This window comes from Oncorhynchus kisutch, unplaced genomic scaffold (assembly GCF_002021735.2).
Source record: "Oncorhynchus kisutch isolate 150728-3 unplaced genomic scaffold, Okis_V2 scaffold3717, whole genome shotgun sequence".
Lineage (NCBI taxonomy): Eukaryota > Metazoa > Chordata > Actinopteri > Salmoniformes > Salmonidae > Oncorhynchus > Oncorhynchus kisutch.
In genome coordinates this window covers 293,752-321,349 of record NW_022265662.1, presented here as the reverse complement: position 1 = coordinate 321,349, position 27,598 = coordinate 293,752, and the positions used below count along the sequence as shown (strand labels likewise).

Below are 27,598 nucleotides of genomic sequence, written 5' to 3'. Positions count from 1 at the left end.
CTCGTCTCCCTCCCTGTATCTGTATGGTAATGCAGGTGTGTCCTCGTCTCCCTCCTTGTAGGTGTGTGGTAATGCAGGTGTGTCCTCGTCTCCCTCCCTGTAGGTGTGTGTATCTGTGTGGTAATGCAGGTGTGTCCTCGTCTCCCTCCCTGTATCTGTATGGTAATGCAGGTGTGTCCTCGTCTCCCTCCCTGTAGGTGTGTATGTGTGTGGTAATGCAGGTGTGTCCTCGTCTCCCTCCCTGTAGGTGTGTGGTAAGGCAGGTGTGTCCTCGTCTCCCTCCCTGTAGGTGTGTATGTGTGTGGTAATGCAGGTGTGTCCTCGTCTCCCTCCCTGTAGGTGTGTGGTAATGCAGGTGTGTCCTCGTCTCCCTCCCTGTAGGTGTGTGGTAATGCAGGTGTGTCCTCGTCTCCCTCACTGTAGGTGTGTGTATCTGTATGTGTGTGGTAATGCAGGTGTGTCCTCGTCTCCCTCACTGTAGGTGTGTGGTAATGCAGGTGTGTCCTCGTCTCCCTCCCTGTAGGTGTGTGTATCTGTATGGTAATGCAGGTGTGTCCTCGTCTCCCTCCCTGTAGGTGTGTGGTAATACAGGTGTGTCCTCGTCTCCCTCCCTGTAGGTGTGTGGTAATACAGGTGTGTCCTCGTCTCCCTCCCTGTAGGTGTGTGGTAATACAGGTGTGTCCTCGTCTCCCTCCCTGTAGGTGTGTGGTAATCAAATCAAATCAAAATCAAATCAAATTTATTTATATAGACCTTCGTACATCAGCTGATATCTCAAAGTGCTGTACAGAAACCCAGCCTAAAACCCCAAACAGCAAGCAATGCAGGTGTAGAAGCACGGTGGCTAGGAAAAACTCCCTAGAAAGGCCAATACCTAGGAAGAAACCTAGAGAGGAACCAGGCTATGTGGGGTGGCCAGTCCTCTTCTGGCTGTGCCGGGTGGAGATTATAACAGAACATGGCCAAGATGTTCAAATGTTCATAAATGACCAGCATGGTCGAATAATAATAAGGCAGAACAGTTGAAACTGGAGCAGCAGCACAGTCAGGTGGAAGTTGAAACTGGAGCAGCAGCATGGCCAGGTGGACTGGGGACAGCAAGGAGTCATCATGTCAGGTAGTCCTGGGGCATGGTCCTAGGGCTCAGGTCAGTTGAAACTGGAACAGCAGCATGGCCAGGTGGACTGGGGACAGCAAGGAGTCATCATGTCAGGTAGTCCTGGGGCATGGTCCTAGGGCTCAGGTCCTCCGAGAGAGAGAAAGAAAGAGAGAAGGAGAGAATTAGAGAACGCACACTTAGATTCACACAGGACACCGAATAGGACAGGAGAAGTACTCCAGATATAACAAACTGACCCCAGCCCCCCGACACATAAACTACTGCAGCATAAATACTGGAGGCTGAGACAGGTAATGCAGGTGTGTCCTCGTCTCCCTCCCTGTAGGTGTGTGTATCTGTGTGGTAATACAGGTGTGTCCTTGTCTCCCTCCCTGTAGGTGTGTGGTAATACAGGTGTGTCCTCGTCTCCCTCCCTGTAGGTGTGTGGTAATGCAGGTGTGTCCTCGTCTCCCTCCCTGTAGGTGTGTGGTAATGCAGGTGTGTCCTCGTCTCCCTCCCTGTAGGTGTGTGTATCATGCTGCGGTGTGGTACCATGACCACCTGGCAGGTCTGAAGCCAGTAGTGATGATCACTGAAGACCAGAACGCTGTGGCAGAGTACAGCAGCCTCAACTGTGGTGTCTACGTCCTCTGTACACAGGTAAACACTATAGTACACACAGCCTCAACTGTGGTGTCTACGTCCTCTGTACACAGGTAAACACTATAGTTCACACAGCCTCAACTGTGGTGACTATGTCCTCTGTACACAGGTAAACACTATAGTACACACAGCCTCAACTGTTGTGTCTATGTCCTCTGTACACAGGTAAACACTATAGTACACACAGCCTCAACTGTGGTGACTATGTCCTCTGTACACAGGTAAACACTATAGTACACACAGCCTCAACTGTGGTGTCTACGTCCTCTGTACACAGGTACAACACTATAGTACACGCCAGGTACTCAAATGCCTGTTCTGTCCCATTGCCCTTGAATGGTGCTAACAATATTAAAGATGAATCCATGGTATACTGAAAACTCTATAGGAGAATACCTGGGTAATGAGAACCCTGCTGAATACTGAATCTCTATAGGTGAATACCTGGGTAATGAGAACCCTGCTGTAAACTGAATCTCTATAGGTGAATACCTGGGTAATGAGAACCCTGCTGAATACTGAATCTCTATAGGTGAATACCTGGGTAATGAGAACCCTGCTGAATACTCCTCTATAGGTGAATACCTGGGTAATGAGAACCCTGCTGTATACTGGACCTCTATAGGAGAATACCTGGGTAATGAGAACCCTGCTGTATACTGGACCTCTATAGGTGAATACCTGGGTAATGATAACCCTGCTGTATACTGGACCTCTATAGGTGAATACCTGGGTAATGAGAACCCTGCTGAATACTGAATCTCTATAGGTGAATACCTGGGTAATGAGAACCCTGCTGAATACTCGTCTATAGGTGAATACCTGGGTAATGAGAACCCTGATAAATACTCGTCTATAGGTGAATACCTGGGTAATGAGAACCCTGCTGAATACTCCTCTATAGGTGAATACCTGGGTAATGAGAACCCTGCTGTATACTGGACCTCTATAGGAGAATACCTGGGTAATGGAACCTCAGGGAACATCAGTCAAAGGACCCAAACAGGAAGCCGGGATGGGTTCAGATCAGTTTTCATTCAGTTGGTATAGTGTATACTGTGTTGTCGGTCCTGTGTGGCTCCGTTGGTAAGAGTGAGACCCAGGGTTGTGGGTTCAATTCCCTCGCAGGGATCACATAGCCTACACCTACTAAACACAGGATAAAACATCTCCTATATTGTCAGCCAGTGTATCATTACCTTGTGCATGTCTCTTGGTCTTCAGGAGCACAGAACTAGAATGAGTAGAACTGGCCCTGCCCATTCAAGTCAATCAGGAGATAATGAGATTCTGTTTCTATGTTCAGGAGTACCTGCAGACGTTCTGGCCGGAGCTGCAGGCTGCCCTGGAGCTGTACTGCTCCATCGCTCAGTCCCTGCAGGAGAAAGGGAGCGAGGGGACGGAGAGAGAGTACACTGAACACCTGCCTGCCGAGGTCCTGGAGGCTGGCATTAAGTCTGGCCGATACATACAGGCAGGTGGAGGGGGCATGACTGTGTTTAAACAGCAGTGTGTGTGTGTGTGTGTGTGTGTGTGTGTGTGTGTGTGTGTGTGTGTGTGTGTGTGTGTGTGTGTTCTCAGAAGCACACTGTAACACATAAAGTCATGAAGAGCAGACTGTGTCAGGTGTGAAGGTCCTCCTCTTTTCTCCAAACTACACTCAGATGTGAAGGTCCTCTTTACTCCAAACTACACTCAGGTGTGAAGGTCCTCCTCTTTACTCCAAACTACACTCAGATGTGAAGGTCCTCTTTACTCCAAACTACACTCAGATGTGAAGGTCCTCTTTACTCCAAACTACACTCAGGTGTGAAGGTCCTCCTCTTTACTCCAAACTACACCCAGATGTGAAGGTAATCTTTACTCCAAACTACACTCAGGTGTGAAGGTCCTCCTCTTTACTCCAAACTACACTCAGATGTGAAGGTCCTCTTTACTCCAAACTACACCCAGATGTGAAGATCCTCTTTACTCCAAACTACACTCAGATGTGAAGTGCCTGCTCTTTACTCAAAACTACACTCAGATGTGAAGGTCCTCTTTACGCCAAACTACACCCAGATGTGAAGGTCCTCTTTACTCCAAACTACACTCAGGTGTGAAGGTCCTCCTCTTTACTCCAAACTACACCCAGATGTGAAGGTCCTCCTCTTTACTCCAAACTACACTCAGATGTGAAGGTCCTCTTTACTCCAAACTACACCCAGATGTGAAGGTCCTCTTTACTCCAAACTACACTCAGGTGTGAAGGTCCTCCTCTTTACTCAAAACTACACTCAGATGTGAAGGTCCTCTTTACTCCAAACTACACCCAGATGTGAAGGTCCTCTTTACTCCAAACTACACGCAGGTGTGAAGGTCCTCCTCTTTATTCCAAACTACACCCAGATGTGAAGGTCCTCCTCTTTACTCCAAACTACACTCAGATGTGAAGGTCCTCCTCTTTACTCCAAACTACACTCAGATGTGAAGGTCCTCTTTACTCCAAACTACACCCAGATGTGAAGGTCCTCCTCTTTACTCCAAACTACACTCAGGTGTGAAGGTCCTCCTCTTTACTCCAAACTACACTCAGGTGTGAAGGTCCTCCTCTTTACTCCAAACTACACCCAGATGTGAAGGTCCTCCTCTTTACTCCAAACTACACCCAGATGTGAAGGTCCTCCTCAACAGCCATTTTGAGGCCTAGAAAAACAACAACTCTGGAGAAAAGCAAACACCGAAAACACAAAGAAATACAAATTTCTATGAAATGAAAATGTCCCCCCAATGTGGGCTGGGTGCTAGCCTTGCGGTTAAGCGGTTAGGCCAGTAACCAGAAGGTTGCTGATTCGAATCCTAGAGCTGACTAGGTGAAATCTGTCGATGTGCCCTTGAGCAAGGCACTTAACCCTAATTGCTCCTGTAAGTTGCTCTGGATATGAGCGTCTGCTAAATTACATTAAAAAAAGTTTTCTTCTCTGTCCCTCCATTCCAGGGTACTAAGTCTTCTGTGTCTCTGTCCCTCCATTCCAGGGTACTAAGTCTTCTGTGTCTCTGTCCCTCCATTCCAGGGTACTAAGTCTTCTGTGTCTCTGTCCCTCCATTCCAGGGTACTAAGTCTTCTGTGTCTCTGTCCCTCCATTCCAGGGTACTAAGTCTTCTGCATCTCTGTCCCTCCATTCCAGGGTACTAAGTCTTCTGTGTCTCTGTCCCTCCATTCCAGGGTACTAAGTCTTCTGTCTCTCTGTCCTTCCATTCCAGGGTACTAAGTCTTCTGTGTCTCTGTCCCTCCATTCCAGGGTACTAAGTCTTCTGTCTCTCTGTCCCTCCATTCCAGGGTACTAAGTCTTCTGTCTCTCTGTCCCTCCATTCCAGGGTACTAAGTCTTCTGTGTCTCTGTCCCTCCATTCCATTTCAGGGTACTAAGTCTTCTGTGTCTCTGTCCCTCCATTCCAGGGTACTAAGTCTTCTGTCTCTCTGTCCTTCCATTCCAGGGTACTAAGTCTTCTGTGTCTCTGTCCCTCCATTCCAGGGTACTAAGTCTTCTGTCTCTCTGTCCCTCCATTCCAGGGTACTAAGTCTTCTGTCTCTCTGTCCCTCCATTCCAGGGTACTAAGTCTTCTGTGTCTCTGTCCCTCCATTCCATTCCAGGGTACTAAGTCTTCTGTGTCTCTGTCCCTCCATTCCAGGGTACTAAGTCTTCTGTGTCTCTGTCCCTCCATTCCAGGGTACTAAGTCTTCTGTGTCTCTGTCCCTCCATTCCATTCCAGGGTACTAAGTATTCTGTCTCTCTGTCCCTCCATTCCAGGGCACTAAGTCTCTATGTCTCTCTGTCCTTCCATTCCAGGGCACTCTGAATGTGAACAAGCACCGTGCCCAGCATGAAGCCTTCGTCCGCTTTGAGGGCTCTTCTAACAAGAGCTCAGGTGAGTTCCTCAACTTAACCGACCCTATGACCTCAAACTGTTCTGTTTGACCTTCAGCGTGAGGTTGTGGGTTCAATTCCCCTGCAGGGATCACATAGCCTACACATACTGAACACAGGATTAAACATCTCCTATATGATCAGCCAGTGTGCATGTCTCTTGGTCTTCAGGAGCACAGAACTAGAATGAGTAGAACAGGCCCTGCCCATTCAAGTCAATCAGGGCATAATGAGATTCTGTTTCTATGTTCAGGAGTACCTGCAGACGTTCTGACCCAGTTGAGTTTATTACTGATACCATGATTACAGGTCATCCTACATGAATCAGGAATAATGATGAGAGAGAAAGTTACAGACGCACAAATATCATACCCCCTTAAAAATGCTAATCTCCTCTGTTATTGTAATGGGAGGAGGTTAGCATGTCTTGGGGGTAGGATATAACATGCTAATCTCCTCTGTTATTGTAATGGGGGGGAGGTTAGCATGTCTTGGGGGTATGATATAACATGCTAATCTCCTCTGTTATTGTAATGGGGGGGAGGTTAGCATGTCTTGGGGGGTATGATATAAAATGCTAATCTCCTCTCTTATTGTAATAGGGGGGAGGTTAGCATGTCTTGGGGGTAGATATAACATGCTAATCTCCTCTGTTATTGTAATGGGAGGAGGTTAGCATGTCTTGGGGGTAGGATATAACATGCTAATCTCCTCTGTTATTGTAATGGGAGGAGGTTAGCATGTCTTGGGGGTAGGATATAACATGCTAATCTCCTCTGTTATTGTAATGGGGGGGAGGTTAGCATGTCTTGGGGGTAGGATATAACATGCTAATCTCCTCTGTTATTGTAATGGGAGGAGGTTAGCATGTCTTGGGGGTAGGATATAACATGCTAATCTCCTCTGTTATTGTAATGAGAGGAGGTTAGCCTGTCTTGGGGGTAGGATATAACATGCTAATCTCCTCTGTTATTGTAATGGGGGGGAGATTAGCATGTCTTGGGGGTAGGATATAACATGCTAATCTCCTCTGTTATTGTAATGGGGGGGAGGTTAGCATGTCTTGGGGGTAGGATATAACATGCTAATCTCCTCTGTTATTGTAATGGGGGGGAGGTTAGCATGTCTTGGGGGTAGGATATTTTGTGGGTCTGTAACTTTCTCACTCCTCATTATTCACATTCAGGATTATCCTTAATCAGGGTAGGTTCCACATGAATGTAGACTATTCTTATTTACAATCAAACATGATTTACCATTCATTTCTATTGGGCACAGAAAACAACCAAGACAAACGGCAAATGTGTAGAGTCACAAGCTTGATGTCGTCATTGAGTACCATGAACCAAATACTTCCACTTTTTACAACTTTAATACAAATACAGGTGAATTTGTCCCAAAACGTTTGGTCCCCTAAAATGGGGCAACTATGTTTTTTTAATTACCTTTATTTAACTAGGCAAGTCAGTTAAGAACAAATTCTTATTTTCAATGACGGCCTAGGAACAGTGGGTTAACTGCCTTGTTCAGGGGCAGAACGACAGATTTGTACCTTGTCAGCTCAAGGGTTTGAACTTGCAACCTTCCGGTTACTAGTCCAACGCTCTAACCACTAGGCTACCCTGCCGCCCCTCCACTCTAACCACTAGGCTACCCTGCCGCAACTCCACTCTAACCACTAGGCTACCCTGCCTCCCCTCCACTCTAACCACTAGGCTACCCTGCCGCAACTCCACTCTAACCACTAGGCTACCCTGCCGCCCCTGTACACAAATATATAGATGATAAAATCCCCTCAAATGAAAGCTGCCAGTCGGCACGTTAACCTCATCATCATCATCGTAACATCATCATCGTCGTCATATCATTTCAAATCCAAAGTGCTGGAGGACCAGAGAGCCAAAAACAACACAACAACGTGTGTCACTGTGCATCCTCTCCCAGAGCTGAACAGTGATGTGCTGGTGTGTGGGGGGAAGAATCGTAACCGGGCGGTGCATGGCGATATGGTTGCCGTGGAGCTGTTGCCGAAGGGGGAGTGGAGGGGGAGAACCACAGCACTGACGGAGGGACAGGGGGAGGAGAAGGGAGACGAGACACAGAGCCAACCCATGGCCACAGGTGCACACACACACACACACACACACACACACACACACACACACACACACACACACACACACACACACACACACACTACTGACCTAATTCCTGTCTCAATTACTCACCTCTGTCTTTCCTGAATGGATGAGATACTAGACAGTACATACAGTATAAAGATGAGAATTACATTAATGTAACATATCATTTACTCCTCTATCACTTCTCCCTCTCTCTTCTCCCTCTCTCTCTCTTCTCCCTCTCTCTCTCTTCTCCCTCCCTCTCGCTTCTCCCTCTCTCTCTCTTCTCCCTCCCTCTCGCTTCTCCCTCTCTCTCTCTTCTCCCTCTCTCTCTCTTCTCCCTCTCCCTCTCTCTCTCTTCTCCCTCCCTCTCTCTTCTCCCTCTCTCTCTCTTCTCCCTCCCTCTCGCTTCTCCCTCTCTCTCTCTTCTCCCTCTCTCTCTCTTCTCCCTCTCTCTCTCTTCTCCCTCCCTCTCTCTTCTCCCTCTCTCTCTCTTCTCCCTCTCTCTCTCTTCTCCCTCCTTCTCCCTCCCTCTCCTCTCTCTCTTATCCCTCTCTCTCCCCCTCCTCTCTCTCGTCCTTCTCCTCTCTCCTCTCTCTTCTCTCTTCTCCCTCTCCTCTCTCCTCTCTCTTCTCTCTTCTCCCTCTCTCTTCTCCCTCTCTCTCTCTTCTCCCTCTCTCTTCTCCCTCTCTCTCTCTCTTCTCCCTCTCTCTCCCTTCTCCCTCTCTCTCTCTCTTCTCTCTCTTCTCCCTCTCTCTCTCTTCTTCCTCTCTCTCTTCCTCCTCCTCTCTTTCTTCTCCCTCTCTCTTCCCCCTCCTCTCTCTCTCTTCTCCCTCTCTCTCTCTTCTTCCTCTCTCTCTTCTCTCTCCACCTCCTCTCTTCTCCCTCCCTCCTCTCTCTCTTATCCCTCTCTCTCCCCCTCCTCTCTCTCGTCCTTCTCCCTCTCCTCTCTCTTCTCTCTTCTCCCTCTCTCTCCCCCCTCCTCTCTCTCGCCTCCCTCCCTCTCTTCTCCCTCCTTCTCCCTCCCTCTCTTCTCCCTCTCTCTCCCCCTCCTCTCTATCTTCTCCCTCTCTCCTCCCTCCCTACCTCTCTCACCCCTCCCTCCTCCCTCCAGGTCGTGTGGTAGGGATCCTTCAGAGGAACTGGAGGGACTATGTCGTGACCTTTCCCCCTAAGGAGGAGACCCAATCACAGAGCAGGAACTCCCAGCGTATCCTGGCCACGCCCTGGGACCAACGCATCCCCAAGATCCGAATCAGCACCCAACAGGCTGACAAACTACAGGTCAGACCAAAGACTTGATGATTAGTAGAGTGGTTGAATCAGGTGAACTTGCTTTAAGTCTCTGACTGTTGAAAGGACATGAAGCCTGTCATCTCCTCCGTCTCTCCAGGATCACCGGGTGATAGTTCGTCTGGACTCGTGGGACAGCACCTCCCTCTACCCTAACGGACACAGTGTCAGGGTGCTGGGCCGGGCTGGGGAGCTGGAGACTGAGGTCCAAACCATCCTCATAGAGAATTGCATCCACGTACCTCCTTTCTCTGAGGCGCAGGTAGGTTATAGTATAATACACCATCCTCATAGAGATCTGTATCCAGGTAGGGTATAGTATAATACACCATCCTCATAGAGATCTGTATCCAGGTATAGTATAATACACCATCCTCATAGAGATCTGTATCCAGGTATAGTATAATACACCATCCTCATAGAGATCTGTATCCAGGTAGGGTATAGTATAATACACCATCCTCATAGAGATCTGTATCCAGGTAGGGTATAATACACCATCCTCATAGAGATCTGTATCCAGGTAGGTTATAGTATAATACACCATCCTCATAGAGATCTGTATCCAGGTAGGGTATAGTATAATATACCATCCTCATAGAGATCTGTATCCAGGTAGGGTATAGTATAATACACCATCCTCATAGAGATCTGTATCCAGTTATAGTATAATACACCATCCTCATAGAGATCTGTATCCAGGTAGGTTATAGTATAATATACCATCCTCATAGAGATCTGTATCCAGGTAGGTTATAGTATAATACACCATCCTCATAGAGATCTGTATCCAGGTAGGTTATAATATACCATCCTCATAGAGATCTGTATCCAGTTATAGTATAATACACCATCCTCATAGAGATCTGTATCCAGGTAGGGTATAGTATAATACACCATCCTCATAGAGATCTGTATCCAGGTAGGTTATAGTATAATATACCATCCTCATAGAGATCTGTATCCAGTTATAGTATAATACACCATCCTCATAGAGATCTGTATCCAGGTAGGTTATAGTAAAGTCAGTCTTTGCACTAAGATGTAAATTGTTGTCCTTACTTCCATAAACTTGTCCTGTTGGGAAACCCTGTAGATGCAGCGGAGTACTTATGTCGAAATGAGGCTTGTTTTTAGTTTTTAAATGTATATTTCTTGTTGTGTGTGTCTGCATGTTGATGTATGCATCACTGCGTATCTATTTGTGTGTTTCTAGCTCGGTGAGATGCCAGTGTCCTCCCCTGAGAGCCCCTGGTCAGTAGACCCTGCCGAGGTGATCACCAGACGGGATCTGAGACAAACCCACCTGGTGTTCAGCGTCGACCCTCGGGGCTGTGAGGACGTAGACGACACCTTGTCCATACGCAGCCTCCCCCCCGGCCCGCGGGGTGAGAGATTAGAGCTGGGTGTTCACATCGCTGACGTCACACACTTTGTTAAAGAGGGGTCCCTGACAGACCTGGAGGCTCGCGCTAGGTGAGAGGGAGAGGGGGAGTGTGTTTGAGTGTCTGTGAGGCATGTGCCAGGTCCTCCATCTATTTAAATAAAGAAAACGTGTATTAACTCCTACACCCCCCCCCTCGTCAAAGGACATATATCTTCCTCCTCTTCGGGGGACATATATCTTCCCCCTCGTCAAAGGACATATATCTTCCTCCTCTTCGGAGGACATATATCTTCCTCCTCTTCGGAGGACATATATTTTCCTCCTCTTCGGGGGACATATATCTTCCTCCTCTTCGGAGGACATATATCTTCCTCCTCTTCGGGGGACATATATCTTCCTCCTCTTCGGGGGACATATCTTCCTCCTCTTCGGAGGACATATATCTTCCTCCTCTTCGGGGGACATATATCTTCCTCCTCTTCGGGGGACATATATCTTCCTCCTCGTCAAAGGACATATATCTTCCTCCTCTTCGGAGGACATATATCTTCCTCCTCTTCGGGGGACATATATCTTCCTCCTCTTCGGGGGACATATATCTTCCTCCTCTTCGGGGGACATATATCTTCCTCCTCTTCGGGGGACATATATCTTCCTCCTCTTCGGAGGACATATATCTTCCTCCTCTTCGGGGGACATATATCTTCCTCCTCTTCGGAGGACATATATCTTCCTCCTCTTCGGAGGACATATATCTTCCTCCTCTTCGGGGGACATATATCTTCCTCCTCTTCGGGGGACATATATCTTCCTCCTCTTCGGAGGACATATATCTTCCTCCTCTTCGGAGGACATATATCTTCCTCCTCTTCGGGGGACATATATCTTCCTCCTCTTCGGGGGACATATATCTTCCTCCTCTTCGGGGGACATATATCTTCCTCCTCTTCGGGGGACATATATCTTCCTCCTCTTCGGGGGACATATATCTTCCTCCTCTTCGGAGGACATATATCTTCCTCCTCTTCGGGGGACATATATCTTCCTCCTCTTCGGAGGACATATATCTTCCTCCTCTTCGGGGGACATATATCTTCCTCCTCTTCGAAAGACATATCTTCCTCCTCTTCGGGGGACATATCTTCCTCCTCTTCGAAAGACATATCTTCCTCCTCTTCGGGGGACATATACATATGTTTTACAAACATGGTACCTTGATATAAAGCAGTCACATGACCCTCTCAGCCCATTCCAACCTATCACCATAGACCACCCTCTCAGCCCATCCCAACCTATCACCATAGACCACCCTCTCAGCCCATCCCACCTATCACCATAGACCACCCTCTCAGCCCATCCCAACCTATCACCATAGACCACCCTCTCAGCCCATCCCACCCTATCACCATAGACCACCCTCTCAGCCCATCCCACCCTATCACCATAGACCACCCTCTCAGCCCATCCCAACCTATCACCATAGACCACCCTCTCAGCCCATCCCAACCTATCACCATAGACACCCTCTCAGCCCATCCCACCTATCACCATAGACCACCCTCTCAGCCCATCCCAACCTATCACCATAGACCACCCTCTCAGCCCATCCCACCTATCACCATAGACCACCCTCTCAGCCCATCCCAACCTATCACCATAGACCACCCTCTCAGCCCATCCCAACCTATCACCATAGACCACCCTCTCAGCCCATCCCAACCTATCACCATAGACCACCCTCTCAGCCCATCCCAACCTATCACCATAGACCACCCTCTCAGCCCATCCCACCTATCACCATAGACCACCCTCTCAGCCCATCCCACCTATCACCATAGACCACCCTCTCAGCCCATCCCACCTATCACCATAGACCACCCTCTCAGCCCATCCCAACCTATCACCATAGACCACCCTCTCAGCCCATCCCAAGCTATCACCATAGACCACCCTCTCAGCCCATCCCACCTATCACCATAGACCACCCTCTCAGCCCATCCCACCTATCACCATAGACCACCCTCTCAGCCCATCCCACCTATCACCATAGACCACCCTCTCAGCCCATCCCAACCTATCACCATAGACCACCCTCTCAGCCCATCCCACTTATCACCATAGACCACCCTCTCAGCCCATCCCAACCTATCACCATAGACCACCCTCTCAGCCCATCCCACCTATCACCATAGACCACCCTCTCAGCCCATCCCACCAATCACCATAGACCACCCTCTCAGCCCATCCCAACCTATCACCATAGACCACCCTCTCAGCCCATCCCAACCTATCACCATAGACCACCCTCTCAGCCCATCCCACCTATCACCATAGACCACCCTCTCAGCCCATCCCACCCTATCACCATAGACCACCCTCTCAGCCCATCCCACCCTATCACCATAGACCACCCTCTCAGCCCATCCCACCCTATCACCATAGACCACCCTCTCAGCCCATCCCACCCTATCACCATAGACCACCCTCTCAGCCCATCCCAACCTATTACCATAGACCACCCTCTCAGCCCATCCCAACCAATCACCCTAGACCACCCTCTCAGCCCATCCCAACCTATCACCATAGACCACCCTCTCAGCCCATGCCAACCTATCACCATAGACCACCCTCTCAGCCCATCCCAACCTATCACCATAGACCACCCTCTCAGCCCATCCAACCTATCACCATAGACCACCCTCTCAGCCCATCCCAACCTATTACCATAGACCACCCTCTCAGCCCATCCCAACCAATCACCCTAGACCACCCTCTCAGCCCATCCCAACCTATCACCATAGACCACCCTCTCAGCCCATCCCAACCTATCACCATAGACCACCCTCTCAGCCCATCCCAACCTATCACCATAGACCACCCTCTCAGCCCATCCAACCTATCACCATAGACCACCCTCTCAGCCCATCCCACCCTATCACCATAGACCACCCTCTCAGCCCATCCCAACCTATCACCATAGACCACCCTCTCAGCCCATCCCAACCTATCACCATAGACCACCCTCTCAGCCCATCCCACCTATCACCATAGACCACCCTCTCAGCCCATCCCACCTATCACCATAGACCACCCTCTCAGCCCATCCCAACCTATCACCATAGACCACCCTCTCAGCCCATCCCCATAGACCACCCTCTCAGCCCATCCCACCTATCACCATAGACCACCCTCTCAGCCCATCCCACCTATCACCATAGACCACCCTCTCAGCCCATCCCACCTATCACCATAGACCACCCTCTCAGCCCATCCCAACCTATCACCATAGACCACCCTCTCAGCCCATCCCACCTATCACCATAGACCACCCTCTCAGCCCATCCCACCTATCACCATAGACCACCCTCTCAGCCCATCCCACCTATCACCATAGACCACCCTCTCAGCCCATCCCACCTATCACCATAGACCACCCTCTCAGCCCATCCCAACCTATCACCATAGACCACCCTCTCAGCCCATCCCAACCTATCACCATAGACCACCCTCTCAGCCCATCCCAACCTATTACCATAGACCACCCTCTCAGCCCATCCCAACCTATCACCATAGACCACCCTCTCAGCCCATCCCAACCTATCACCATAGACCACCCTCTCAGCCCATCCCAACCTATCACCATAGACCTCCCTCTCAGCCCATCCCAACCTATCACCATAGACCACCCTCTCAGCCCATCCCAACCTATTACCATAGACCACCCTCTCAGCCCATCCCAACCTATCACAATAGACCACCCTCTCAGCCCATCCCAACCTATCACCATAGACCACCCTCTCAGCCCATCCCACCTATTACCATAGACCACCCTCTCAGCCCATCCCAACCTATCACCATAGACCACCCTCTCAGCCCATCCCACCTATCACCATAGACCACCCTCTCAGCCCATCCCAACCTATCACCATAGACCACCCTCTCAGCCCATCCCAACCTATCACCACTTAAATTGATATAACTTCAATTGAAAAACTCAGTGTTGAATCAAGTGTAGTTTTTTGTACCAGTTCATAAACCATGGAATCGGTACATCGCAAATCTCCTCCCATTTATTTTTGCAACCTGTGTGGCGCATCTGTCAACATGTTTGTCCTCAGATGAAACTGGTATATTTTTCTATTTATGCCAGTTCCTTTCAGCCAATTAGTATCTTTACTATATGACAGACAAACTAGTTCCCTGCCTTCTCCCTTTTCCACTTGCCTCCTCCATTTTAAAGTAGTGCTGTAATCAGTTGGTTGTACGTTTGGATTGAGCAGATATTCCCATATATTTTCAATAACTGTATGTGACATAACTCCTACATTTCTATTCTTAATATCATTAATAAATATAATACCATTTTTCTTTTCTTTTTTTTTCTTTTTTTATCCATGAAGATGTTTTTTAATGCATCAGTATATTTCAGTTTAACCTTTAAACTTTAAGTTTAAGTTTGACATTTGATGTAATATTTGTTCTTTATTTTCAGGAGGATAAAACTGAAATTTGTACCCAGCTTTTGTATGGCTTGTTTAAGAAAGGGCGATACTTTAAACAACATTTCCTTTCCAAAAAACGAGCAATTAATGGATCTTTGAGTACATCAAAAAAAAAAGGTCTGATACACTTCTACTGGCATACCATCAAGCCCTGGTGGTTTTCCAAACTGAAAAGATTTTATTGCCTCAAAATGTTACTGGGTAGCCTAGTGGTTAGAGTGTTGGACTAGTAACCGGAAGGTTGCAAGTTCAAACCCCCGAGCTGACAAGGTCGTTCTGCCCCTGAACAGGCAGTTAACCCACTGTTCCTAGGCCGTCATTGAAAATAAGAATTTGTTCTTAACTGACTTGCCTAGTTAAATAAAGGTTAAAAAAATAAATAATAATAATTAGTCAGAAATGAGAAGTTGTATTCTGTATAAAGGCAAAAAAGCCATTTTTGAACCAAAGGACGAGCTTTTCTTAATAATCTACTGAAGAACCAATTTGGGTTTAAATTTAATTTATGAATGAATAAATCTTTTAGTGAGAGGTTGAAAGCTTTAATATTGAATCATTTTAGCCCCCAAACTCATATTCATTATATAAATAGGCACGTTTAATTTTGTCTGGCTTAGCATTCCAAATAAAATGAAATATTTATTTGCTCATATGATCTAAAAAATGAGTCGTCTGCAGTAGGCAGCGCCATTAGTCAGTAAACTGGGATCGGACCAAAGAGTTCATCAATGTGATTTTACCAGAAATAGACAACTATTTACCTCTCCATGGTTGCAGAATCTTATCTATTTTTGCTAACTTTCTATTTAAATTAATTGTGGTAAGTTCATTAATATTTTTTAGAGATGTGAATACCAAGTATGTCTACTTCACCATCCGTCCATTTTATTAGTAAACTACAAGGTAGTGTAAACACTGTGTTTTCTAACGATCCAATACGTAATATGGTACACTTGTCATAATTAGGTTGTAATCCAGAGAGGCTAGAAAAGGGATCAAGATATTCAACGAGACTGTACAGGGATCCAGATTGAGACTGTACAGGGATCCAGATTGCGACTGTACAGGGATCCAGATTGAGACTGTACAGGGATCCAGATTGAGACTGTACAGGGATCCAGATTTAGACTGTACAGGGATCCAGATTGAGACTGTACAGGGATCCAAATTGAGACTGTACAAGGATCCAGATTGAGACTGTACAGGGATCCAAATTGAGACTGTACAGGGATCCAGATTGAGACTGTACAGGGATCCAGATTGAGACTGTACAGGGATCCAGATTGAGACTGTACAGGGATCCAGATTGAGACTGTACAGGGATCCAGATTGAGACTGTACAGGGATCCAGATTGAGACTGTACAGGGATCCAGATTGAGACTGTACAGGGATCCAGATTGAGACTGTACAGGGATCCAGATTGAGACTGTGCAGGGATCCAGATTGAGACTGTACAGGGATCCAGATTGAGACTGTACAGGGATCCAGATTGAGACTGTACAGGGATCCAGATTGAGACTGTGCAGGGATCCAGATTGAGACTGTGCAGGGATCCAGATTGAGACTGTACAGGGATCCAGATTGAGACTGTACAGGGATCCAGATTGCGGACTTAAGAAAAGAACTAGAGTCATCGGTATACATTGACACTTTAGTTTTTACCCCCTAGATTTCTGACTCCTTGATGTTCTTGATGGATCCAATTTGAATAGCTAGCATTTCAATGGCCATAATAAATAGATATGGAGACAACGGACAGCCTTGTTTTACTCCTCTTAAAAGCTCAATACTTTCTGACAAGTAACTATTGTTTACTATTTTACATCTGGGGTTGCTATACATAACTTTAACCCATTGGATAAGAGATTCACCAAAAGTTAAAGTAATCCATTAATTCTCGTCGTACTTTATCAAACGCCTTTTCAGAATCTGCTATGAAGACCAGACCTGGTATCTTCGATGTTTCATAATGTTCAATTCTTTCAAGAAATTGTCGTACATTATCTCCAATATAAACAATATTTGGTAAAAACCTTTTTTATTCAATGTGCTATACATTTTACCAGGCTTCTCGCATCACAACATTGAAGTGTTAGAGGCCTCCAGTTTTTTAAATAGACTGGATCTTTATACATACCACCTGGGTCCTGTTTTAGTAGTAATGAAATCAGACCTTCTTGTTGAGTACCTGAAAGTCTACCGTTTGTATAAGAGTAATTAAAACATGCTAATAATGGATTGTTGAGTACGTCAAGAAAAGGTCTGATTCTACTGGTATACCATCAAGCCCTGGTGTTTTACCATCAAGCCCTGGTGTTTTACCATCAAGCCCTGGTGTTTTACCATCAAGCCCTGGTGTTTTACCATCAAGCCCTGGTGTTTTACCATCAAGCCCTGGTGTTTTACCATCAAGCCCTGGTGTTTTACCATCAAGCCCTGATGTTTTACCATCAAGCCCTGATGTTTTACCATCAAGCCCTGGTGTTTTACCATCACGCCCTGGTGTTTTACCATCACGCCCTGGTGTTTTACCATCAAGCCCTGGTGTTTTACCATCAAGCCCTGGTGTTTTACCATCAAGCCCTGGTGTTTTACCATCAAGCCCTGGTGTTTTACCATCAAGCCCTGGTGTTTTACCATCAAGCCCTGATGTTTTACCATCAAGCTATGGAAGGTGTTTTACCATCAAGCTATGGAAGGTGTTTTACCATCAAGCTATGGAAGGTGTTTTACCATCACGGCCTGATGTTTTACCATCAAGCCCTGGTGTTTTACCATCAAGCTATGGAAGGTGTTTTTCCAGACTGAAAAGATTTTATTGCCTCAAAATGTTCCTCTTCTGTAAGTTGGCCTTCACACAGGTCTTTCTGTAAATGTGTTCATTATACATTATTATTATTATTAGGAAATAAATCCTTACAGTTCACATCATTCAGTGGAAATGGAGGAGACGGAAAAGAAAACAAATGCTTAAAATATTTTGCTTCCTCTTTCAAAATATCATTTGGTGAATCATTTTTATTTAACTAGGCAAGTCAGTTAAGAACAAATTCTTATTTTCAATTGACGGCCTAGGAACAGTGGGGTTAACTGCCTTGTTCAGGGGCAGAACGGCAGATTTGTACCTTGTCAGCTCGGGGGTTTGAACTTGCAACCTTTCGGTTACTAGTCCAACGCTCTAACCACTAGGCTACCCTGCCCTCAGGGGCAGTTAACCCACTGTTGGATATCTCCTCCCTTAAAGTGACCCTGGAATACCCAAAAGTCAACAATTCTGACACGTCCCTCCTGTCCGTCTCCCTCCCCCAGTCTGACAGTCAGTACGGTCTGATGTTGTGGGGTCAGTCGCCCCCTGCTGGTGACTGTGTTATCTCCAGTAAACTCTCTCTTCTGTCATGTTCTCAGGGCCACCACGTACTACCTGGCCGACCGCAGGTATGACATGCTGCCTGCTGTCCTCAGTGCTGACCTCTGCTCTCTGCTGGGAGGGGTGGACAGGTGAGAGATCAACACTACATCACACTGACCTCTGACCTCTGCTGGGAGGAGTGGACAGGTGAAGGAACAACACTTACTGACACCACAACACACCGACCTCTGACCTCTGCTCTCTGCTGGGAGGGGTGGACAGGTGAAAGAACAATACTTACTGACACCACAACACACCGACCTCTGACCTCTGCTCTCTGCTGGGAGGAGTGGACAGGTGAAAGAACAATACTTACTGACACCACAACACACTGACCTCTGCTGGGAGGAGTGGACAGGTGAAAGAACAATACTTACTGACACCACAACACACTGACCTCTGACCTCTGCTCTGTAAACCTCAGTGAAGTTCATCAGGATGATTCATTTAGTCTTAGGTCACTCTCATAACGTTGGTTGGAACTATCAAGTAGTCTGAGGCTGTATGTCCGTGCCTCATTAACAGCTGTCTGTGTGTCCCTCTGTGTGTCCCTCTGTGTGTCTCCCTCTGTGTCCCTCTGTGTGTCCCTCTGTGTGTCCCTCTGTGTGTCTCCCTCTGTGTCCCTCTGTGTGTCCCTCTGTGTCCCTCTGTGTGTCCCTCTCTGTGTCCCTCTGTGTGTCCCTCTGTGTGTCCCTCTGTGTCCCTCTGTGTGTCCATGTGTCCCTCTGTGTCCCTCTGTGTGTCCATGTGTCCCTCTGTGTCCCTCTGTGTGTGTCTCCCTCTGTGTCCCTCTGTGTGTGTCTCCCTCTGTGTCCCTCTGTGTGTGTCTCCCTCTGTGTCCCTCTGTGTCCCTCTGTGTGTGTATCCCTCTGTGTCCCTCTGTGCGTGTCCGTGTGTGTCTGTGTGTCCCTCTGTGTGTGTCCGTGTGTCCAGGTATGCCATGAGCGTCATGTGGGACCTGGATGCCCAGACCCTGGCGGTGAACACGGTGTGGTACGGTCGTACACTAATCCAATCCTCCTACCAGCTTTACTATGAGCTGGCCCAGGCTCTGCTCAACGGAGAGGAGGCAGAGGTCCCAGAACTAGGTACCATCAGGTTATAATACTGCTGAATGGAGAGGAGGCAGAGGTCCCAGAACTAGGTACCATCATGTTATAATACTGCTGAATGGAGAGGAGACAGAGGTCCCAGAACTAGGTCCCATCATGTTATAATACTGCTGAATGGAGAGGAGGCAGAGGTCCCAGAACTAGGTCCCATCATGTTATAATACTGCTGAATGGAGAGGAGACAGAGGTCCCAGAACTAGGTACCATCATGTTATAATACTGCTGAATGGAGAGGAGACAGAGGTCCCAGAACTAGGTACCATCATGTTATAATACTGCTGAATGGAGAGGAGACAGAGGTCCCAGAACTAGGTACCATCATGTTATAATACTGCTGAATGGAGAGGAGACAGAGGTCCCAGAACTAGGTCCCATCATGTTATAATACTGCTGAATGGAGAGGAGACAGAGGTCCCAGAACTAGGTACCATCATGTTATAATACTGCTGAATGGAGAGGAGACAGAGGTCCCAGAACTAGGTACCATCATGTTATAATACTGCTGAATGGAGAGGAGACAGAGGTCCCAGAACTAGGTACCATCAGGTTATAATACTGCTGAATGGAGAGGAGACTACCCTTCTCCAGTAGTGCACTACTCTTCTCCAGTAGTGCACTACTCTTCTCAAGTAGTGCACTACCCTTCTCCAGACTGTCTAAAGTAGTGCACTACCCTTCTCCAGTAGTGCACTACCCTTCTCCAGTAGTGCACTACCCTTCTCCAGACTGTCTAAAGTAGTGCACTACTCTTCTCCAGTAGTGCACTACCCTTCTCCAGGCTGTCTAAAGTAGTGCACTACCCTTCTCCAGGCTGTCTAAAGTAGTGCACTACTCTTCTCCAGTAGTGCACTACCCTTCTCCAGGCTGTCTAAAGTAGTGCACTACCCTTCTCCAGGCTGTCTAAAGTAGTGCACTACCCTTCTCCAGGCTGTCTAAAGTAGTGTACTACCCTTCTCCAGACTGTCTAAAGTAGTGCACTACCCTTCTCCAGGCTGTCTAAAGTAGTGCACTACTCTTCTCCAGTAGTGCACTACCCTTCTCCAGACTGTCTAAAGTAGTGCACTACCCTTCTCCAGACTGTCTAAAGTAGTGCACTACCCTTCTCCAGACTGTCTAAAGTAGTGCACTACTACTATTTCTTCGTTGTGTTGTCAATAAAGTTATATGATTATTATTCTATAGCCCAGCTACCACCTGGGGAGAGGGATGCTAAGCTGGCCCAGCTCACCCAGGCCCTGGAGACCCTCACCCACGTGGCCAGGTAGGTACTAGAGGGTTTCTGTTAATCACTGGCTCATCCACGTGGTCTGTTGGGTACTAGAGGGTTTCTGTTCACCATTCTTTAACAATGATTAGATAACACTTCCATAAATGCACCATACATCTGTCCACCAGACAGCTGCGTGCCCAGAGGGACAAGGGAGGAGCGTTGGAGCTGGAGGGGGTAGAGGTGAGGGCGCAGCTGGATGAGGACAGGAACATCACAGCCCTGGTGCCCAGACAGCCACTGGAGGTCCATGAGACGGTGGGGAACAAATCATTGTAGCAACAGACGTTTGAATTCATATTTCTGTTCACTGTTTTCTTGTGCGACAAAAAAAACATACATACAATTGTTTGACTGTTGTCATGTTTGTTTTTGTAATGTTTCTTGTAATGTTTGTTGTTGTAATGTTTGTTGTTGTAATGTTTGACTGTTGTCATGTTTGACTGTTGTCATGTTTGTTGTTATGTTTGATGTTGTAATGTTTGTTGTTGTAATGTTTGTTATTGTAATGTTTGTTGTTGTAATGTTTGTTGTTGTAATGTTTGACTGTTGTCATGTTTGTTGTTGTAATGTTTGTTGTTGTAATGTTTGACTGTTGTCATGTTTGTTGTTTGTTATTGTAATGTTTGTTGTTGTAATGTTTGACTGTTGTCATGTTTGTTGTTGTAATGTTGATTGTTGTAATGTTGTCATGTTTGTTGTTGTCATGTTTGTTGTTGTCATGTTTGTTGTTGTAATGTTTAATGTTGTAATGTTTGTTTTTGTAATGTTTGACTGTTGTAACTGACTATTTGAAGAAGTAGAAACCATAGCATGTTAGCCAACGAATCCTGCTTGTCATTCCTATCAAGGAGCTAGCCAATGTACATCCTAGCTAACAAGATGGAGATGGGTGTGTTTCCAGGTGGCAGAGTGCATGATTTATGCCAACCACTGGGTGGCCCGTAAGATCCAGGAGAGTTTCCCCCAGCAGGCCTTGCTGCGCCACCACCCGCCCCCACGCCAGGAGTTCTTCAACCAGCTGCAGGACAGTGCCCGGGCACGCGGCTTCACCATAGACACCAGGTATACTGTTACTATGGTGTCACGAACTAACCAGCCATTTAACTATACATAGACACTAGGTATACTGTTACTATGGTGTCACTAACTAACCAGCCATTTAACTATACATAGACACTAGGTATACTGTTACTATGGTGTCACTAACTAACCAGCCATTTAACTATACATAGACACCAGGTAGACTGTTACTATGGTGTCACTAACTAACCAGCCATTTAACTATACATAGACACCAGGTAGACTGTTACTATGGTGTCACTAACTAACCAGCCATTTAACTATACATAGACACCAGGTAGACTGTTACTATGGTGTCACTAACTAACCAGCCATTTAACTATACATAGACACCAGGTAGACTGTTACTATGGTGTCACTAACTAACCAGCCATTTAACTATACATAGACACCAGGTACAGGTTATAAGCTGTGTTAATAACACTTCTATTAACTATGTTATAAGCCGTGGAACTATCGATATGGATATGTATCTATATGGATATGCATCGATATGGATATGCATCGATATGGATATGCATCGATATGGATATGCATCGATATGGATATGTATCTATATGGATATGCATCGATATGGATATGCATCGATATGGATATGTATCGATATGGATATGCATCGATATGGATATGTATCGATATGGATATGCATCGATATGGATATGCATCGATATGGATATGCATCGATATGGATATGCATCGATATGGATATGCATCGATATGGATATGCATCGATATGGATATGCATCGATATGCATGGAATTATTATCATCTTTGAACAGAGACGTGGAACATTCCAGACATGTCTCATATTAAATATGTCAAATGATTGACTTGCACTTCATGTAGTTTTGCCTTGTGCAATGGAACAAATGGAATACTCCCAAAAGTGAAAACTCCCAAGTATTTGACAAATGTGTTTGATCCCATGTCTGCACACCAGTCAACCAAAATAACAACTAATCCAAACGTACAGATAGCAGTAAAGTTCAACCCATAACCTTGACTCCCTGTCCCAGGTCAAACAAGGCCCTGGCTGACTCTCTGGACCGGGCCGTGGACCCCCGGGACCCGCTGGTGAACCGGCTGCTGAGGGTGATGGCTACCATGGCCATGTCTAATGCCCTCTACTTCTCTACCGGAGCCTGCCCTGTCGACCAGTACTATCACTATGGTAACTAATGTCCTCAGGACCAGTGCTATCACTATGGTAACTAATGTCATCAAGACCAGTGCTATCACTATGGTAACTAATGTCCTCAGGACCAGTGCTATCACTATGGTAACTAATGTCCTCAGAACCAGTACTATCACTATGGACAGATCTACTCTCAGGGCCCAGGTTATATCTGGACAGATCTCCTCTCAGGGCCCAGGTTATATCTGGACAGATCTCCTCTCAGGGCCCAGGTTATATCTGGACAGATCTACTCTCAGGGCCCAGGTTATATCTGGACAGATCTCCTCTCAGGGCCCAGGTTATATCTGGACAGATCTACTCTCAGGGCCCAGGTTATATCTGGACAGATCTACTCTCAGGGCCCAGATTATATCTGGACAGAGATGATTTGTTTACCTCTGTGTCTCTTCCTTCAGGTCTGGCTCTGGACCGATACACCCACTTCACCTCTCCCATCCGTCGCTATGCCGACATGATCGTCCACCGCCTGCTCACCGCAGCCATCGCCATGGAGAAGGGGGCGGGGCCAGCCAAGGCCTTAGCCAGTAACAAAGAGTTGGAGGAGGTGGCTCAGCAAATCAACAACAAGAACAGGGTCAGTATCGTAGCAATACCAAACATCCACAATAGCATTAAAAAACGAAATAAAGATCCAATGAGATAAGAGAAGATATCATTCATCTCCAAACAGACGACTTGGGGGTGATGAAGGCCAAAGGGTCAACGTTGTTTCAATAAATGACATGGGAGTATAGAGCACAGTGCGTGGAGTCTTTTACTGTAGAAAATCCCCTGTGAAGATGGTTATCTTGTGACATTGACCCCTGAACTCTAACCTCTACCCTCTGACACCCTAGGCAGCACAGCATGCCCAGAAGGTGTCCACAGAGCTATTCCAGTGCCTCTACTTCAGAGACAAAGACCCAGAGACAGACGAGCGCTGTGTGGCCGACGCGGTCATCTACACCATCAGAGCCAACGGCATGCTGGTCTTCATACCACAGTAAGGTCATAACAGTAAGGTCATAACAGTAGAGCTGGTCTTCATACCACAGTAAGGTCATAACAGTAAGGTCATCACAGTAAGGTCATAACAGTAAGGTCATAACAGTAAGGTCATAACAGTAAGGTCATCACAGTAAGGTCATAACAGTAGAGCTGGTCTTCATACCACAGTAAGGTCATAACAGTAAGGTCATAACAGTAAGGTCATCACAGTAAGGTCATCACAGTAGAGCTGGTCTTCATACCACAGTAAGGTCATAACAGTAAGGTCATCACAGTAAGGTCATCACAGTAAGGTCATCACAGTAAGGTCATCACAGTAGAGCTGGTCTTCATACCACAGTAAGGTCATAACAGTAAGGTCATAACAGTAGAGCTGGTCTTCATACCACAGTAAGGTCATAACAGTAAGGTCATCACAGTAGAGCTGGTCTTCATACCACAGTAAGGTCATAACAGTAAGGTCATCACAGTAAGGTCATCACAGTAAGGTCATAACAGTAGAGCTGGTCTTCATACCACAGTAAGGTCATCACAGTAAGGTCATCACAGTAAGGTCATCACAGTAAGGTCATCACAGTAAGGTCATAACAGTAGAGCTGGTCTTCATACCACAGTAAGGTCATAACAGTAAGGTCATCACAGTAGAACTGGTCTTCATATCACAGTAAGGTCATAACAGTAGAGCTGGTCTTCATACCACAGTAAGGTCATAACAGTAAGGTCATAACAGTAAGGTCATAACAGTAGAGCTGGTCTTCATACCACAGTAAGGTCATAACGGTAAGGTCATAACAGTAAGGTCATAACAGTAGAGCTGGTCTTCATACCACAGTAAGGTCATAACAGTAGAGCTGGTCTTCATATCACAGTAAGGTCATCACAGTAAGGTCATAACAGTAAGGGTCATAACAGTAAGGTCATAACAGTAAGGGTCATCACAGTAAGGTCATAACAGTAAGGTCATAACAGTAGAGCTGGTCTTCATACCACGGTAAGGTCATAACAGTAAGGTCATCACAGTAAGGTCATAACAGTAGAGCTGGTCTTCATACCACAGTAAGGTCATCACAGTAAGGTCATAACAGTAAGGTCATAACAGTAGAGCTGGTCCCAGATCAGTTGGTGCTGTCTTACCAACTCATATGGTCATTGCCAACAAGTAAATCATAGGAGTTGACAAGACAGCACAAATAGATCTGAGACCAGGCTAGCATTGAACTGAGCAAAAACATACAGTAGAAATCACTACAGTGATTTATGTTGAGATATTTCTCAAACAAATATCCATAAATAGGTTGATTTAAAAAGAGTACCGTAACGCACTGACAACTGTGTGTGTTCCCAGGTATGGCCTGAAGGGGGCAGTGTACCTGAAGAACAGAGAGGGCCAGGTGGTGAGTGAGAGACAAGATGGAGGATGTGACTGGCAGACTGGTTCTCTACAGAGATACCTGGACCACATCACTACCACTACTGCTGTTGGCACCTCAACCTTCAACCTGTTCCAACACATCACCGTGAGTTCTACGCAATTACTTTACAATTACGTTAGACTATTTGTGAATACAGGTCCCGAGGGGGCCCACGTTCCTCCTGGAGAGCGATCTTCATCTTCCTGCAGGATTTTGTTCCTGCCCTACTCTAACACCTCTGATTCGTCTAACCAGCTGCTCCTCAGGCTTCAGGTCTTAACAGATGAACTAATGCTAGTTCTACCCCCCTCCTCCCTCCCCCCTCTTCCCCTCAGGTGCGTATCTCAGTAGAACCATCACGTTGTCACTCAGACACAATCCGTCTGGAAGTGGTCAGCAACAGGCCCCACCAGGCCCCCGAGACTCAGGTCCAGACCTCCCAGCCCCAGGGGGCTAGGGGCCGGTCCCAGCTGGTCCAGGAGGTGGTTCGGCAGGCAGAGGAGGCCTCTCAGCAGGCGGAGGAGAAGAGGGGCCGGGCCTCCAAACTGTCCACGGAGGAGAGAGAGTTCAGACAGAGTAAATGTCCCAACCTCTACTCTCTCCTGGAGGAGGTCAGGGAGCTGGCCTTGCTGGACCTTGCTGCCTGTGGAGCAGGAGGCGGGGGTCTGGGAGCAGCCGCTCAGGCTTGTGCTACATCAGCATAGATGAGGTGGAGAAGTAGGAGGAGGAACAGGTCTGGGAACAGCTGCTCAGTCCTGCGGTACATCAACATGGATGAGGTGGTGGTGGAGGAGCAGGGAGGAACAACAGGTCTGGGAACAGCTGCTCAGCACTGCTGGAACAAGCAGCAGCTCTGGTCTCAACAGGACAGTTACCATAGAAACAACACCTGGAACAAACAGCAGCTCTGGTCTTAACTCAACAGGACAGTTACCATGGAAACAACACCTGGAACAAACAGCAGCTCTGGTCTTAACTCAACAGGACAGTTACCATAGAAACAACACCTGGAACAAACAGCAGCTCTGGTCTTAACTCAACAGGACAGTTACCATAGAAACAACACCTGGAACAAACAGCAGCTCTGGTCTTAACTCAACAGGACAGTTACCATGGAAACAACACCTGGAACAAACAGCAGCTCTGGTCTTAACTCAACAGGACAGTTACCATGGAAACAACACCTGGAACAAACAGCAGCTCTGGTCTTAACTCAACAGGACAGTTACCATAGAAACAACACCTGGAACAAACAGCAGCTCTGGTCTTAACTCAACAGGACAGTTACCATGGAAACAACACCTGGAACAAACAGCAGCTCTGGTCTTAACTCAACAGGACAGTTACCATGGAAACAACACCTGGAACAAACAGCAGCTTCAGTTTTTACAAAACATTTCTCATTTTCTGTATTTGATTGAACACATTTGGGGAGATGTAGAATCGATTCTCAGGCCATCGTTTTTACACTGAACTGTATAATGACCTCTGGCACTGAGAACAATGTCATTGTACAGCCTGGTATTGTATTTTAACCTAAATATATTTTTGTAATATTTTTGGGCAGTTGGTATCTTGTGGAAAAACAAGTATTGTCAAGTGCTCTATTCCATCGTATGTTTTACATGAATTAAAGTGCATTACCAAACCTGTTGAACAGTGAAATGTTTATTGGATCTGGGTGAAGATCTTATCATGCTGTTACCTCAAATGTCCACAAGGCTCCAGGTAAATATGTTTACATTGTTTTTATTTAGGATGGGACAAAAGGCTACATGATGACGAGAGATTTTTATAAAAGCATTAACACAAGCATTATTTATTTATTTAACCAGGCAAGTCAGTTAAGAACAAATTATTATTTTCAATGACGGCCTAGGAACAGTGGGTTAACTGCCTGTTCAGGGGCAGAACGACAGATTTGTACCTTGTCAGCTCAGGGGTTTGAACTTGCAACTTTCCGGTTACTAGTCCAACGCTCTAACCACTAGGCTACCCTGTCGCCCCAAAATTATGCAAGTGACACAGTGATCTGAACAAGAGAGACTAGATGTTTGAGACACAGTGATCTGAACAAGAGAGACTAGATGTTTTGAGACACAGTGATCTGAACAAGAGAGACTAGATGTTGAGACACAGTGATCTGAACAAGAGAGAC

The 27,598-nt window shown here is 46.7% G+C and overlaps 1 protein-coding gene across 4 annotated transcripts in view; it reads left to right on the top strand.

The window, feature by feature from the left end:
- LOC109887543 (DIS3-like exonuclease 1) overlaps positions 1–27,093 on the top strand; it is a 40,504-nt gene extending 13,411 nt beyond the window's left edge. For 3 of the 4 annotated variants that reach the window (XM_031820882.1, XM_031820881.1, XM_031820883.1), the window contains 17 exons: positions 1,624–1,759; positions 3,069–3,236; positions 5,592–5,670; positions 7,614–7,790; positions 8,904–9,073; positions 9,183–9,344; positions 10,299–10,558; positions 18,378–18,470; positions 19,315–19,469; positions 20,676–20,754; positions 20,889–21,018; positions 21,665–21,825; positions 22,860–23,014; positions 23,437–23,615; positions 23,878–24,023; positions 25,374–25,545; positions 25,776–27,093. In XM_031820882.1, coding sequence (XP_031676742.1) covers positions 1,624–1,759; positions 3,069–3,236; positions 5,592–5,670; positions 7,614–7,790; positions 8,904–9,073; positions 9,183–9,344; positions 10,299–10,558; positions 18,378–18,470; positions 19,315–19,469; positions 20,676–20,754; positions 20,889–21,018; positions 21,665–21,825; positions 22,860–23,014; positions 23,437–23,615; positions 23,878–24,023; positions 25,374–25,545; positions 25,776–26,144 — 2,791 coding nt within the window. In that variant the 3' untranslated portion in view covers positions 26,145–27,093. Of the gene's footprint in view, positions 1–1,623; positions 1,760–2,004; positions 2,040–3,068; positions 3,237–5,591; positions 5,671–7,613; positions 7,791–8,903; positions 9,074–9,182; positions 9,345–10,298; positions 10,559–18,377; positions 18,471–19,314; positions 19,470–20,675; positions 20,755–20,888; positions 21,019–21,664; positions 21,826–22,859; positions 23,015–23,436; positions 23,616–23,877; positions 24,024–25,373; positions 25,546–25,775 lie in introns of those variants that run through there. The other variant, XM_031820884.1, reaches the window with a different exon arrangement.
- The last annotated feature ends 505 nt before the right edge of the window (positions 27,094–27,598 follow it).